The sequence below is a fragment of the Nyctibius grandis genome, chromosome 10 (genome assembly GCF_013368605.1).
Source record: "Nyctibius grandis isolate bNycGra1 chromosome 10, bNycGra1.pri, whole genome shotgun sequence".
Lineage (NCBI taxonomy): Eukaryota > Metazoa > Chordata > Aves > Nyctibiiformes > Nyctibiidae > Nyctibius > Nyctibius grandis.
Window position 1 is genome coordinate 29,985,710 of NC_090667.1, and position 14,896 is coordinate 30,000,605.

At 47.6% G+C, this 14,896-nt stretch overlaps 1 protein-coding gene across 1 annotated transcript; it reads right to left on the reverse strand.

Annotated features, from left to right (window-relative positions):
- Positions 1 to 5,768: 5,768 nt before the first annotated feature.
- LOC137667560 (2-epi-5-epi-valiolone synthase-like) lies at positions 5,769 to 13,591 on the reverse strand. The gene is made up of 5 exons (XM_068408343.1): positions 13,341 to 13,591; positions 10,274 to 10,907; positions 9,444 to 9,677; positions 6,593 to 6,845; positions 5,769 to 5,869 (listed from the first exon to the last, which is right to left on the reverse strand). The coding sequence occupies exons 1-5, from the start codon at positions 13,508 to 13,510 to the stop codon at positions 5,769 to 5,771; spliced, it is 1,392 nt and encodes a 463-aa protein (XP_068264444.1). The 5' UTR covers positions 13,511 to 13,591.
- Between the last annotated feature and the right edge of the window lie 1,305 nt (positions 13,592 to 14,896).

Genomic DNA, 14,896 nt, shown 5'->3' on the forward strand with positions numbered 1-14,896 from the left:
TTAAAGCATTTGGTTTTTCACATACGTCTGTGTAAGCCACTCGTTTTCCGTGTAAGTGAACCTTGGTTTTCTGTGCATTTGGAGTCCCAGTAATGCTCCTGTGTTTGTGACTTGGTGGTGGATGTGTCCGTGTTCCTCACCTGGCGTCAGTCAGCAGCACTGGTCGCACCAGAGCTGTCCGGTTGTGTTTGTATTGTGGTAGCACGGGGGGGACGGAGCCACGGATCAGGCCCTACTTGGGCTTTGCAAGTACACTTTGCCAAAGTGGATAGACCCTTACGGTCCAGCGTAAGGAACAACACAGGTGGATGTGGAAAAATGTTGTTGCCTCTCTTCAATCCTGTGGGCTCTTGCCCTTTGCCTCCCACCAGCTGCCCTGTGTCAGGCATGGGCTTGGTGAGGCCTCGGGGTACCTGCACCTCTTTGCCTCTTTGTCACTCCTGCAAGGTCACCTGCCTCCAGCAGTCCTACACAGAAGCACCTCACCACCTTCTCCAGCCTACCTGTGCACAGAGAGGTCCCAGTCCTCTTTGCTCACCCCAAGTCCTTCCTCTGCAACCTCCACTCACCCAACACGCAAACGGCGGCTCCTGGGTTGTGCTGGGAGCCTGCAGGTGGTGCTGGGCAGGAACCAGCTGGGCTCTTGTTTCGTCTTCCCGTCTTCATTATTTTTCCCTGTCTCTGTTGCTTTCATCCCTTCAGGTGTTGTTCTTTGACAGGCTGTCGCTTACTGTGCTCACAGCGTGGAGTCCTCGCCGTCTCTGTGGACGTTGCTGCAGCAGCGGTGGTGGTGGTTAATGCGTGTTACCTCATGGCTTCCAAGCCCTGAATACAAACAGTGGAACGTTTTGAATTTGGCCTGTGTCTCGAAAATCGATACTTATTAGGAGCAGAAAATACTTAATTCACGTGCAATTAAAAATGACTGTTTATCTGTCCTGCATCACTCAATTTAAAAACCAACCAAGCAAAAAATGCTGGGCGAAGCTACGCGACTCTGCTAGGAAGAGAGCAGGAAAGCCCTACGCCCTCATTAGAGTTGAAGCTTGTGTTTCCAGCAGACTTTGTACTTTGTAATGCTGTTTCTTTAGAAATCCAGCACAGTATTAGAGTGTGGCATTGTTGTACTGCAATAGGAAATGTATTTATGAGCTGCCTTGGATATAATTTCTGATTTGAGTTTTTAGATGTATTTTGGCTTTTTTTTTGGTGGTTGGTTGTGCCAGCGCTGTGTTTTGGGAGTGAATGTCTTGGTGGGAGCAGGTCTGGATTTCGGCTGGGCTGCAGAACCCAGGAAGAGCAGGAAGAAAACCTGTGGTGGAGGTAATGGCTGTAAGCAGTTGTACAACGTGTCAGCAAAGAGGTGGTAGCAGGTCCGCTTAAAGCCTTTTAGTTCCTTTGGACAAGGCTGAAAAAGTCTGTGCAGGGTAAGAAAGTTGATGTTGAGGATAAGGCTGCCAGCGCCTGGTGGGGTCTGGTTTGCTGGGAAGCCCCGTGGCCGGGCTGCGGGGTGCTGTGAGCTCAGCTGCAGGGTGAAACGGCACGGCAGGATCCTGCCACCACGTCGCTGCGTTGCGCTTCCCTTCCGAGGAGACACGCCTGGGAACTCGGCAGCTCCCGACGCTAGGAAGGAGATGCTGGTTGTGCCACCTCTGCGGGTTCAGCAGCTGCTGCTGCTCTTGCTGTCGCATCTGAGGGTAGTCCCGGCACTGAATGGTGGCCATGCTTTCTGTTTCTCCAGCTCCTTTGAAATGCACTTAAGAATCATAGAATCACAGAAGGGTTTGGGTTGGAAGGGACCTTAAAGACCATCTAGTTCCAACCCCCCTGACACACACAGGGACACCTTCCACCAGACCAGGTTTCTCCAAGCCCCATCCAACCTGGCCTTGAACACTGCCAGGGATGGGGCAGCCACAGCCTCTCTGGGCAACCTGGGCAAGTGTCTCACCACCCTCACAGGAAAGAATTTCTTCCTAATATCTAATCTAAATCTCCCCTCTTTCAGTTTAAAACCGTTTCCCCTCGTTCTGTCACTATTTGCCCTTATAAAAAGCCCCTCTTCTGCTTTCCTGTAGCCCCTTCAGGTACTGGAAGGCTGCTAAAATCACTTGCTTAAAATTGCAGTGGAATTGCTTAAAAAGGGTCCATGACACATTAAAATCAATAAGGCTTAATAGGATGCTGGCTCGTAGGTTAAATGCACGTGCACTGACCATCGCCGTTGTCTTTACCTGTGATCCAAGGCACGCCCTTACTTGAAACTGCTCCATTTTTAACTAAGTTTTTGGGAGTGACTCTCTTAACGGGTGTGTCGAGGCTCATGTCTCCACTGAGGCCTGAAGCTGCAGTTTCTTCCTTTTTACAGCTTTCTCACCTAGATTGCAAAGGAGCGAGAAGCTGCCTGTCAAACTCCGGCGATACTGAACATGGATGGATGCTCTCATTTGCGATTCCCCAGAGAAGGCAGCTCCCAGCCCCTTGTGCTGCCATCTTTTACCCCATCCCTGCACTTCCCGGGGCTGGCGTCACCGGGGCTGAGGCACCGCCGTGCTCTACAGTTGCAGAGGGAAACAATGGTTCCTGCGACAGACTTTGACGTAGAGTGGGAGTCGGCCTCTTCTCCCAGGCAACTGGCGATAGGACAAGAGAATGTAGCCTCAAGCTTCGCCAGAGGAGGTTCAGGTTGGACATTAGGAAGCATTTCTTCTCAGAAAGGGTTATTAGCCATTGGAAGGGGCTGCCCAGGGAGGTGGTGGAGTCACCATCTCTGGAGGTGTTTAAGAAAAGACTGGACATGGCACTTAGTGCCCTGGTCTAGTTGCCATGGTGGTGTCAGGGCAATGGTTGGACTCGATGATCCCAGAGGGCTCTTCCAACCCAACTGATTCTGTGATTCTGTTAAATGCTGTCCAGGAGCTGTGCGAGGCAATGAGAAGGCTGGTGTGGTCAGTAGGATGAGCCAGGGCATGGAAAGCATCTAAATATTGATTGCGCTTTGTGCTGAACAGTTATGTTCAGCATTGTTTTAGCCACTTCAAATGCATTTAGTCAAAATCTTTTAGTGTCTTCAAGACCTCTGGCTTGATCCTCATTTTACATTGGGTACATTGAATGCTCCTCTTGACTGGACATGAGTAGTAACTACTTAGATACTCCTTTATTAAAAAAATATCAGAGCTCATAATCTTTCTCTTCTTTTTCTTTTTTCCCCTGCTGAAAAGCAGTTTCTGGAGCAGGATGTTGCAAAAGAAATGACTTCAGAACATGCAAATAATAAAATAATTTCTTGTTCTCTGACCACTAAAGTAATTTCGTTCAAACAAATCCATGAAGAACTTGCGCTGCAGAGAGCCCAGCTGGGCCCTGTCCGCTTTCTGCTTTTCTCTTTGGAGTAATACATCATTGAGGTAATAAGAAAATAAGCAGAGATTTTAGGTCTAATGATAATAGTTCTATTTGAAAAAGCAGGAATTAAATCAAAGCTGAATAAATGGAAAATAATTAAATTCATGCTAGACATGAAAAAAAATGCACTGCAAACAATGAGGTGTATTTTAAAAAGTCGCTGTTTTATTAATAATACTTTCCACCTCCTTCCCTTGATCTTCCGCTGACAAGCCTGGCAGAGGCACTCTTTATCAGACACTGAAGCAATTTAGCTGCTGTCATATGCCTTTCTTGATACACACGTATTAGTCACACAGCCGTTTCATGCTCTTTAGCATATTTTAGTATATAATTAAAAATGTGGCTGTCTGCTACTAAGCAACCAAGCGTGTCAGGGGTTGATTGTATTCTGTCACCCGCGGCAGAAGGGAGGGTAAAAAATAATAATCATGTGTTCACTTTTCAGTCTTAATTGTGCTTCAGCTCCTTTGATATGTTGTTACACACACACTGGCTCCTGAAGACGGAGGCAAAGCCAACGTGTGGCAATGGCTGGCAGGTCACCCGCAGCCACGTTGCTGTCACCCATAGCACATCAGCCTCAGGTGTTGGGCTTTTAGTGGGTACGTGTGGTTTTGTGACTCCTCTGGGTTTGGTTCAGCTGGACCCTGCTAATGGCTTTCTGTGGGACTGAGGTGCTAAATGCCTTTGGGCCCCTGAGTGTCTCTCCCTGGACATTTAAAATAACCAACTTAAGTTGATGTTTGTCTTCTACCTTCTCCGTGTAGGTAGACGGGAGTAGGACTGCTGCACTGAAGGACAGTGTTGGGCAGCAGGTAATCCTGTGCTTCATTAGTTTCTAGATAATCTGATGTGAAAAATGGCCCATCCAGCCCCTGGAGAGGAGGTAAACCACCGCGAGTGTACCCGGGTGATCCCTGTAAACTGGGAGAGGAGCACCAGAGCTACAGGTCTCCGGTCCCAGATCATCTCCCAGAGGTGGCCAGCACCGAGTCAACACACGTATCCCCTCCCGGAGGCTCTTGGCACATTGCACCTCAGCACTGCTAGCCCTGGGGCTCTCTCACGCTCCTGGAGAGTTCAGGTCCTCATCTAGCCCCGTGTTGCACTGTCCCTTTCTGCTCTAGTGAAAGGCTGACGGTGCAGAGGGCTTCCCTGCGTGCGGGAGTGATGCTTTCCCCGCTCGGTGGCTGCTGTCAGGAACCAGCTGAATGAACCTATGTTTGATGGTCTGGAAAAAGGACATTTAATTGGTATCCTCAGCCACAGGCTTGTTTAACTCAGGGCGTTAGGGGGTTATTTCTGTGGGAAGACGTGGCTCTGAGGATGTGCTCTAATGCTGTTTGCTGCGAGGGCCCGACGAGAGGTGTGCTGGGTAAGGTGGTACCATAGGTGTGAAACCCCATCCCGAAGCCAGAGAAATGTGTGGCTCTGGAGAGGGCCGAGGAGCTCTTTCTGTGTGCTTTCAGGCACATCTCCTCTAGGCTCAAGAGGAAAAGGGATTTACGGTGTCAGCTCTATTCCTCACTCCTCCAGCGTCTTTCTGTCCCTCAAGCACGTGCAAACGTACGCAGGAGGAATCGTTCTTTCAAAAGTTTTCCAGTTTTAATAGCTTTTATTACTTCAGCAAAACAGAAGCCAGCACATCAGCACAAACCGGTGTGACATAAGGAAAAAAAAATAATGTAATAATGCCGTAAATAATTCAAAGGCTGTTTGTTGATTGTGATTCCTTTGGTTCAGCCTCCAGGGAGAAGGATGATATTGCCTTTGTATTTTTCACAGTCAGCATCTGATATATAACCTGCTCTGTGTCTGCCAGGAACCTGAGACGTGGCACTGAGGCTGCCTGAAGATGACAAACTCACTTGGTGTCCCCTGATTGCCCTTGGTTTTGCCCCAGGTGACCTCATCCACCTGGCAAGCACTGCGATGGGGAAGGAGCCCCGGACAGCCGGGTGTGAGGAGGCCCATGGCAGACGCTCCATGGGGATGCCTGGGGGGGGTCTGCACTGTAGCCTGGAGCTCAGCGTTCTTCATTGAATAATGAATAAATGCCCCTCACTTTCCCCCCGAAAGCAGACAGCTTGCTATGAACTACGCTATGGGCACTTGGTGGCTTCCCTTCTGAGTGATCACTTCTTGAGCACTAATCAATTCCCTTTCAAACAGAGGAATTGGAAGAGGTAAATCAGGTCAGATGCCAATATTCTTCTTGTTCCACACAGTTCTGGGGTGTACGTGGTTTTATGGGTGCTGCTGTATTTATCTTGTTTAAAATTCAGTCCTGCCCGCTAACTTAAGGTGTCAAACACCTCCACGCGTGGGGCAGGGCCGTCAGCCCAGGCTTGCAGCTCTCACAGGGCAGCTGGCTCTTCTTCCAGCACCGTCTTGCAGTCCCTGACCCACAGCTCGTATGCTCTTTTCAGGGTCTCTTCACTAGTGTCATTGAATATCTCTGCAAAATAAGACTTGTAGTTAATTGAACATCCAGAACAGCTTTTCCTGCTTGCATACACTAACTCACTAGGGGGGAGAGTAGCTCCTCCAAACAGGTTTTCTCGTGAGTGTGTAGAGACTGAGCTTCGTGGAAGCAGTCTGGATGGAAACTGATGCAGGAGATCACAGCCTGGTCCCATGCATTCCTTCTATGTTAGAGGTTGTGTTTTTTTTTTAAATAAATCTTAAAAGTACAAGTGTTTCACCCCAGATATTGAACAGATACTATTTAGTTTTCAGATATTACTTCTAGGCACAGTAATACATTACGTTCTTTTTGCCAAAGATTATTTAACCAATATTTTCAAGTATAACAAAGGAATTGTTTGTCCCTTATGACATTTTTGGTTTGTCTGCCAGAGCACTGTGTTTAGACTGTTGCTTTGCAAAGACGTTTTCAAAGTGAATTGGTCAATCATAATGCAACTAAATAGACCTTAATTATTTATTTTTCTATTATTTATATGTATATTTATATATAATATAATTATAAAATAATTAAACAGTCAGAAGGATCCTTGTGTCTCGACAGGTTTCTTGAGATGTTAAGCGCAAGGAACACCAAGAAACGTACAACAACAGAACTGTAGGGCACGTCCTCCAGCACGTCACTGTGCCGGGATGCCCGCTGCCCTCCAAGCACCCGCTCCTGGGGGTCCCCAGGGTCCCTCTCCCACAGTACCTGCTACGCCGAGGCCGGTGGGGAGCGGCATGCGGGGCTGTCCCCCGCTGTGCTTCAGGCGCTCCATCAGGGCTCTCTTGATGAGGGGCCAGCTGCAGCCCCCGTGCCAGATGGGCAGCTCCAGGCCCCTCATGCACTGGATGATCTGCTCCTTCTCCTCGGTGGTGATGAGCCCTCGTGTGTGGGCCACGTACGTCATGAATGCCATGTCAATGTTCACAGCTTCTCCGTGCATCAGCGATGGCAAAACCCTCTGAAACGGAGCAAAGGTGGGTGGGGGAAAAGGTTTGGGTTGACAAATAGTAAATAAGTAGGCTTTTTCTAAAAGTACTTGTGAAAATTGACATGGGCTCGTGACCGAGGGGTGGACTTAACTATGGACTCTATTGCACAGGTTATCCATGATTGTGAAACATGCGCCGCAATTAAGCAAGCCAAACGGTTAAAACCTTTGTGGTATGGGGGACGGTGGTTGAAATATAAATATGGGGAGGCCTGGCAAATTGACTACATCACACTCCCTCAAACCCGCCAGGGTAAACGTTATGTGCTTACCATGGTGGAGGCGACCACCGGATGGCTGGAAACATACTCTGTGCCCCATGCCACTGCCCGGAACACTATTCTGGGCCTTGAAAAGCAAATTTTGTGGCGACATGGCACACCAGAGAGAATTGAGTCGGACAATGGTACTCATTTCAAAAACAGTCTCATAGATAACTGGGCCAAAGAGCATGGCATCGAATGGGTATATCACATCCCCTATCATGCACCAGCATCTGGGAAAGTTGAACGATATAATGGGCTGTTAAAAACTACCCTGAAAGCAATGGGGGGTGGAACCTTTAAAAACTGGGATAAGCATTTGGCACAAGCTACCTGGCTAGTCAACACCAGAGGATCTATCAACCGAGCTGGCCCTGCTCAGTCAGACCTTTTACATACAGTAGAAGGGGATAAAGTCCCTGTGGTGCATGAAAGGAATCTGTTGGGAAAAACTGTCTGGGTTCTTCCTGCTACGGGCAAAGGTAAACCCATTCATGGGATTGCTTTTGCTCAAGGACCTGGATGTACTTGGTGGATGATGCTGCAGGATGGTGGAGTCCGATGTGTCCCTGAAGGTGATCTGATCTTGGGTGAGAATACTTAATTCTGAACTGCATGATGTTAATTGCTGCATAATACTAACAGTGTTCATAAGTGTCTTTCAGGTTGAAGCAGTGGTGATGAGACCGGAGCTAGCTGCAAGTGGCATCCAGTAACCTCCTCAAGACTGACATCTTTAACCTGCAACCCGTGGGCACGAACTGTGACAAAGCTCATACCATCTTTCCTACCCTGGGAGACTCCTAGCCAGATGGAAACCCACAATCCTGAACTAAATGAACTTGATGAACTTTTTTCTTCTGTATAGAGATGAATCATAAACTAATGTTATCTGTATATATTTTAAAATGAAAAGTTAGTGGTGATCTGAGTATGACGTGAATGGTATGGAATAAGGGGTGGAATGTCCTGGTTTGGCCTAAACCAGGCCGATTTTCCTTTCAGTGATTTTTGCTTTCAGCTAAGTCTCCTCTAAGTAACTGCATGTTTGCAGACAGTGTCTGCCTCCAAGACTGATAACGCCCGAAGTTTGTAGTTATCGCTGAGGCACCGGTAGGGATGTTGTGCAGTAAGGCTCTTGCTGTACTTATTCTTAGAGAAACCAAGGTCACTGATGAATTCCTCACTGCTTACAAGTGAAGAGCCGAAGGGGGGTTGCAGCTGCAGTGGGGAGCAGACAGGGCAGGTGACCCAAAATTGACCAACGAGGGTATTCCATTCCACACACGTCATTCTCGGTATAAAGGGGGGGGATCACGAGGGTCGCGCCCTTTTCTGCTATGGCCGGTGTCCAAGGAGGACTCCGTCTGTTTTCCTGCTGCCCCCGATCCCGATCCGTGCGTCCCTGAATACAGCTCTCGACCGTTGCTAGGCCCAGCCTGGGCCTTCCCGGAGCCTGCCCTGCAGTGCCGGTGGTGACGTGGCTGACTTCAGGGGAGCTCAATCTTGGTTTTGTATATATATTTGTATATATTTGATTATTTCTATTATTATTATTATATTTTTTTTTTCATTATTATAGTTTATTAAAACTGTTTTAACTTTCCAACCCGGAAGCCTCTCTCCCTTTTCCCTTTCCCTTTCCCTTTGGGGGGAGGGGGGGGATAACAGAGGGCATCTGCCACAGGTTTAATAACTGGCCCAGCTTTAAACCGTGACAGGCTCACAGCAGGAGCAGTGCAGGTTTACTGGGTGTTAGCACCTTGTGATTTATGGGTTGCAGAGGATGATCTCTTTTACAGGTGATTAATTGCATGTAAAATCTCCCATAGGGATCCAGGATCTAATTCTCCTCCCATTCAAATCACTGATGAAGAGCACCATGGGCTGGAGAGAAGAGCTCTGAATTTTGCATAAGGTCTAGTCCTCCCCCCTTATTTCTCAGTGGCCATTTCTCCCCAGTAATACAGGCTATGGTCTCCATGCCTTTGCACTGTGGGAGCTCATGGTAGTGATTTCTAATGGCTTCACTGAAATCTGGTCGTCTTGTGCTTTGGTAAATACCTGTTAAGAAGCAATGACTGGCCTGTGGTCTGAATAGGAAACATGGGTGGAGGTATGGGGGAAATGAGGCAGGGAAAGGGGTCTCCATCCAACAGGACCAGGCTGGGTGTGTTGGGTGATCTGAGGTAATTGTGCAAAAGAGCTGAGCTAAACTCCAGAGTTGCACAAGTTCTCATGCTGCTGATTGAAAACTTTTTTCTTTTTTTAAAATAGATGTTGAAATATAAAGTCTGTCACTCACCATTTCCAGCTCTGGGCTTATAAGGTGACCAAAATCAACCAGTCTGTCCAGGTCATCCTCCCAGAGGTTGGGAGCCAGCTCTTCCAACATGGTTTCAATGGCAATCCTGGTCGTCTGCAGTGCAGCATCCCCATGGTTGGCAGAGCTGCTGTAGGACTGAAACTTGGTGTCCAGCAGGTATTTCCCATGGCTCTTGAGCAGGTCAAACAGCCCTTTGTGTTTCATGAGTGCCATCTAGGGTAGAACAGAAGAGATAATTAAAGATAATTATGTGATCCTTGTATGTGCTGTTGGAAAGTTGAGTGTTTCAATAGAGTGGACTATAATATCATGTTATACAGTAGCAAAGAAATACCTACACACTTGGTACACGGGCAGGTTCTGCCTCTGCAACATGCAAAAGTATTTCTGAAGACATAGTTCCTGGTTAGAGTGTATATGGGGCCATAGGAGTAGTGAGGATACACCAGTTTGGTGTATATCCAGGTCTCTAGGAAATGTGACCTGGTGGTGGTACACATGGTGTCAGCTATGGTGAGTGAAGATACATGCAAAAGGCAGTGTGGGAATGCCCAGTGGGGCTCTGGTAAAAAGGCAGAGATGATGGGAGCACTAGTGAGCAAGTTCCCTTGCTACTGGGCAACCCTGACGATGCTATGAGCTTGCTACATGCTCCAGTAGCCCAGCAGTTTGTAATGAGCTTTGGCTATTAGTGTGCCTGGCAGGAAACTTGAGCCTGTCTCGGCCGAATGGAGGCCATCCCCCAGGACAGGGACCATCTGTGGTTCTATGATTTCAGTTTTGAAAACTGCAGTTGCAAAAGTTCATACCTTTAAAATTTCACCAAGGCCGTTGGAGATGTGTCGCCGAGGAATGCTCTGAATGAAGGATCTATCCAGGAAACTAGCTACCGGCGGGGTGTAGCCCCCGAGCTTGTTCTTGCACTGCAGGAAATTCACCCCATTCTTCGCCCCCACGCTGGCATCAACGTAAGAGAGGAGGGTTGTTGGGACCCGAATGTAAGGGGTACGTCTCCTGTAGAGCGACGCGGCCAATCCTACGATGTCCAGGCAGACGCCTCCTCCGATGGCGATGATGGGCTCAGTTCGCCTGTCAATGCTGAAGTTCTGGACTTCTTGCAAGATGTTCAAGACCAGGTCCATGGATTTCGTTTCTTCAGTGGTAGGCAGGGCGAGGATTTTGTGCTGAACGTTATTCTCTTCAAAGTATTCTCTGACTTTGGAGCCATAAAGCTCATCAACGACTTCATCTATGACAATAAAGCGCCTCAGCTTCCTTTTGCCGCTGGTGGCTAGCTCTAGTTGCTGGGGGTCAGTAATGTGACCCCAGAGCAGAGTAGTGTTAGAAGGATCCAGAATATTGTATGTTTCTACCACTTTGTAGCAAAAATAGATGGGAGCTTCAATTGTCCAGGAAATCCCACCTTCGGAGACGCATTCACCTCTGGCAAGGATCAGAAAACATGGTTTGAAATCATTATATTCCTCTTTTGTACTTTGCATGTCTGAACTAGTTTGAGGATGTAGCTGGTGGTGGGGAATGGGGGGGTCTCCTGTCCATGCGCTCTAAAAGTGTGGGGCTGCGAGGGTGGGATGCATCTCCTGGGTGTCAGGGCTCAATTGCTTTGGCACCAGAGAAACCCTCCCACCTCTTAGAGAACAGTCAGATGGCTGAACTTCTACATGGTAATGATAAAACAGAGAGCAAGAAGGGCTGGAGAAGCAGATAATTTTCCTTCCAATTCATTAATTTGTCAATAAAACAGCAGAAAACCCCAGACCAATCATCCCCGCTTCCCAAAAGGGAGTGGGGAACAGATGGTCAAAAATTTCCAAAGTATTTATGAAGGGAACATCCTCTGCCCAGTATATCTGGGTGATATGAGTTGATTTATTCCTGTCTTGTCTGCACACAGCCCCACACATACACACACCTCCATACAAAATAGTCTCTCTACAATTCTCCAGATGAGCAGTGGATCTCATCGAAGAGTGGATCTCTTTACCTCAAAAAAGGCACGACTGATAGAAATAGGAAGTGCTCCCAGGTAGTTAAAATATAAAAGTAATTATTTGAGAGTTGGCAAAGGTTTCCATAGTGGAGTTTGAAAGGACAAATAGAAGCCTACAAAGCTGGCATGTAGTATCTATCTAAAGCAGTGAAGAACATGTTATTACTTCTCCTGTTGGGAAGGGGGAGGCAGGTGAAAAACAAGTGGCTTTTTTAGTTTGTTGGGAATCAGGAAAGGATTTTTTTTTTTTTTTTTAAAAAAAAAAGACAGAACAAAACTGCAAAATTTATTTTATATAAGACCTCTTCTTGAGCTGTAGTTGGGTAAAAACTGAAAGTTTCCATGAACCTGTGTTTTGTTTTTTGAATGAGCAGATATCTCATCGGATAGTCAGATTTCTGTACGTGCCCAATTTCTTTCCACATGCCTGAACCTTCTCTTATAGGTCTAAATAGATGCTTCTCTGCTTTCTTTACCAAATTGCCTCTAAATCTGGCCCTAACCTTTTTAAGTGTTAAAGAAAAACAGTGAGGATTTATACCTTCCAGAAAACTTCTTCTGGGCTTTTAAAATGCAGTATTACAAAAAAAAAACATTTTAATGCACCAAATATATACCTTATAGCTGTATACCTTATAGCTGTACTTTATGTGCATGTGCATCCGTCTCCTTCTAAGAGACAGGATGGTTTTGCATGTTAGTTGGTGGAATCAGCTTTGGGTGCCAGATGGCACAACTAGCACCCATTGCAACCCCTCTGCTGTACAAAAATATAAGTGAATTTGAGGCTGAACATACCCTTGTTGAAGCATAGAATCATAGAATTGTTTGGGTTGGAAAGGACCTTTAAGATCATCGAGTCCAACCGTTAACCTAATACTACCAAGCCCACCACTAAACCATGTCCCTAAGCACCACATCTACTCATCTTTTAAATACCTCCAGGGATGGTGACTCCACTACTGCCCTGGGCAGCCTATAAGTCAGCTGAGGATTTTTCGGGGTGTGCGCTGGGCCCTAGGTTCATCCTGCTATTGACTGAGGTCCAGCAGACTGCCTTTGGGTCTGCCCAAGCCCTGTTCTATCTGCTGAAGCTCTGCCTGAGCAGTGCCCGCGCGCAGCCGCTGCCCACTGCCAGCGCTCATGAAGATCCCTCTGACCTGACTGAGAAAAGGGTTAGAGCTGTGACATTACAACCTGAGTAGGACAAATGCTAGAAAACTTTTGACATGCAAAACACAACTGAGTTAAGGAAGACCTGCATCACAAATGGGGCTCCACGCGCTTGGGAAAAGGAGTATCCTGTAATTAAAGGATAATTAACTGGAGAGATGTAATATCAGCAAAGAGCTGTATGTATCCCTGGGGGAAATTTGTCTCTCTCCTCTGTCTGAAGCAACGTTAGGTGACTTCTACAGTTTGAGAGATGTGTTATGGTTTTTGCTCCTGTCAGTGACCTACTGTGTTTATTTTTCCCACCTAGGCATCTCATTTACCTGCAACTCTCTCCATAAATGTGTCCTTCTCTCATGCCTGTGCATGAGCTTTTGCACCCAAAGATTTCCTGTACATAAAGGGGGAAAAAAGCCCAAGTGCAGCATTCAGAAGTTTAAAGAAACTTTCTATCTACAAACATTCATGCTGTTGACAAAATTCCCTCTGTAACTCAGCCAAGTCATGCCAAGGAGAAGAGCAAATACCTGTGCTGCCATATTGCACATGTTCTGAAGCCCACTTTTGTAGGGATGGACACATAATAGTGGGTTTAAGTCGCAAGGGCGCAAGAGATGGTTTTTCCATCTGAGATGCATCCCACCAAGGACACAGCACAGTCACCAATGAGCAATGTGCGCTCCTATACTCACATTTTTGCTTCAGAGAGAGTTATCTTGTCCTCGCAGTCGGAAAGGGCTTCTCCTTTCTTGATCCGGTACCACGTGCTCTTGACTCGCACCAGCTGGAAGTCTGTCTGCCGGGGCTCCTGGGGCATGATGGCCGGGGCCACCGGAGCAAAGGTCTCTGCTGACACCGGCATGCTTCCAGAAGGTAAAATCTCCCTGTTAAGAGATCTCCTGTGACTGGGTGCCTTTGAGGTGCTTTTTAAAGGCTCCAGGTGACCAGGTGTTGGAAGGGGAGGTCTTGTCTCCATGGGGGAGAACAATTACAAAACTAAAATTATCTAATCTGGGATGCACGTTGGGGGTGGTAGAAGCATTTGAAGACACGTGCAGGTACCAGGATGGGGTTGTGTAATGAGCAGGTTTTATAAGGCTTAAGTAGTACAACAGGAGTGCATACATTAACTTCCAACATGATGCCCTACAGCAAATTTAAAGTTATGAAAGGCAATTTGTGCGATTCCCCACGTGCAGGAACCTCCTTTGCTGTGCGGAGCCTCTGATCTGGCTGCGGCTCTAACCTGCTCTTATGGGGCGAGACGGGAGTTGGGAGCGCAGGGACACGATTGACACGGGCTGTTTAAACCTCTTTTGAACTCACATTCCCAGGATTCTCTTGCGTTGAGAAAGGGAATGATTTTTTTTGTCGGTTTTAGCTTTTATGGTGGGTTTAAAAAAAAAATGAGAGAGAATTTGTCCCCTGAAGGGCTGTTTGAGGGATGAGCTGAGTTGTGATTCACGAGCCCAGCTGCCCGTAGGACTCTGATGTGCTGAGGTTTTCCTGCAGTGGAGCCATTCCAGGACCAGCAGTGTGGTCCAGGCGATGCGATCCCAGCCTCTCCCGGCCGTTTGGGTCCCGTGCTTTCCTGCAGTTGTCACCTATTAGTTGTGTTAAGACTATGCCAGATCCCCCACCGAGTACCCAAGGAGACCCAACCTCCCTGACCCAAAGGCACGTGGACCCTGTGGGATGGGCTCACCTGGAGGGATGAATTCCCCTTCTCTAGGAAGCGACGGAGTGTTGGGGGCCGTGCTGGTGGTGGCGGCCGGCACCCTGCTCCACACGTGACCAAGGGATGCACAATTCACCTTTCCATGTGACCCTCCAGCTGGGGCTTTCAGAGAGCCCCAGGCTCAGCTCACCACACCAGACGCTCCCTTAGCTTACAGCTCTGTGCACTGAGCACGGGGGAAGAGCTTCCTTTGATGTCACCAGCAGTGCCTGAAGGTACAAACCCGTCTTTGCCTTCTCCTTCGCCGTGTTTCTGAAAGCTGTCCTTGTTCGGAAACAAAGATCAAGAAAGCTGAAAACAGGCGTAAAAGTAGAGGCTGGAAAAAATGGTTCTTCAAGACCCCATTGGACAAGAGCTAGCTCTCATTGCATTGAAGGCTTCACTGCAGCCAAACTCACTTAGGAACCCAGAGGTATCTCAAATTTATATTTGCGAAAAAGCTACAAGAATAAACTCTAAAGCCATGTAGCCCTGCTCCAGGGAGGGTAGTAACTCTTAACATCAAGCTCT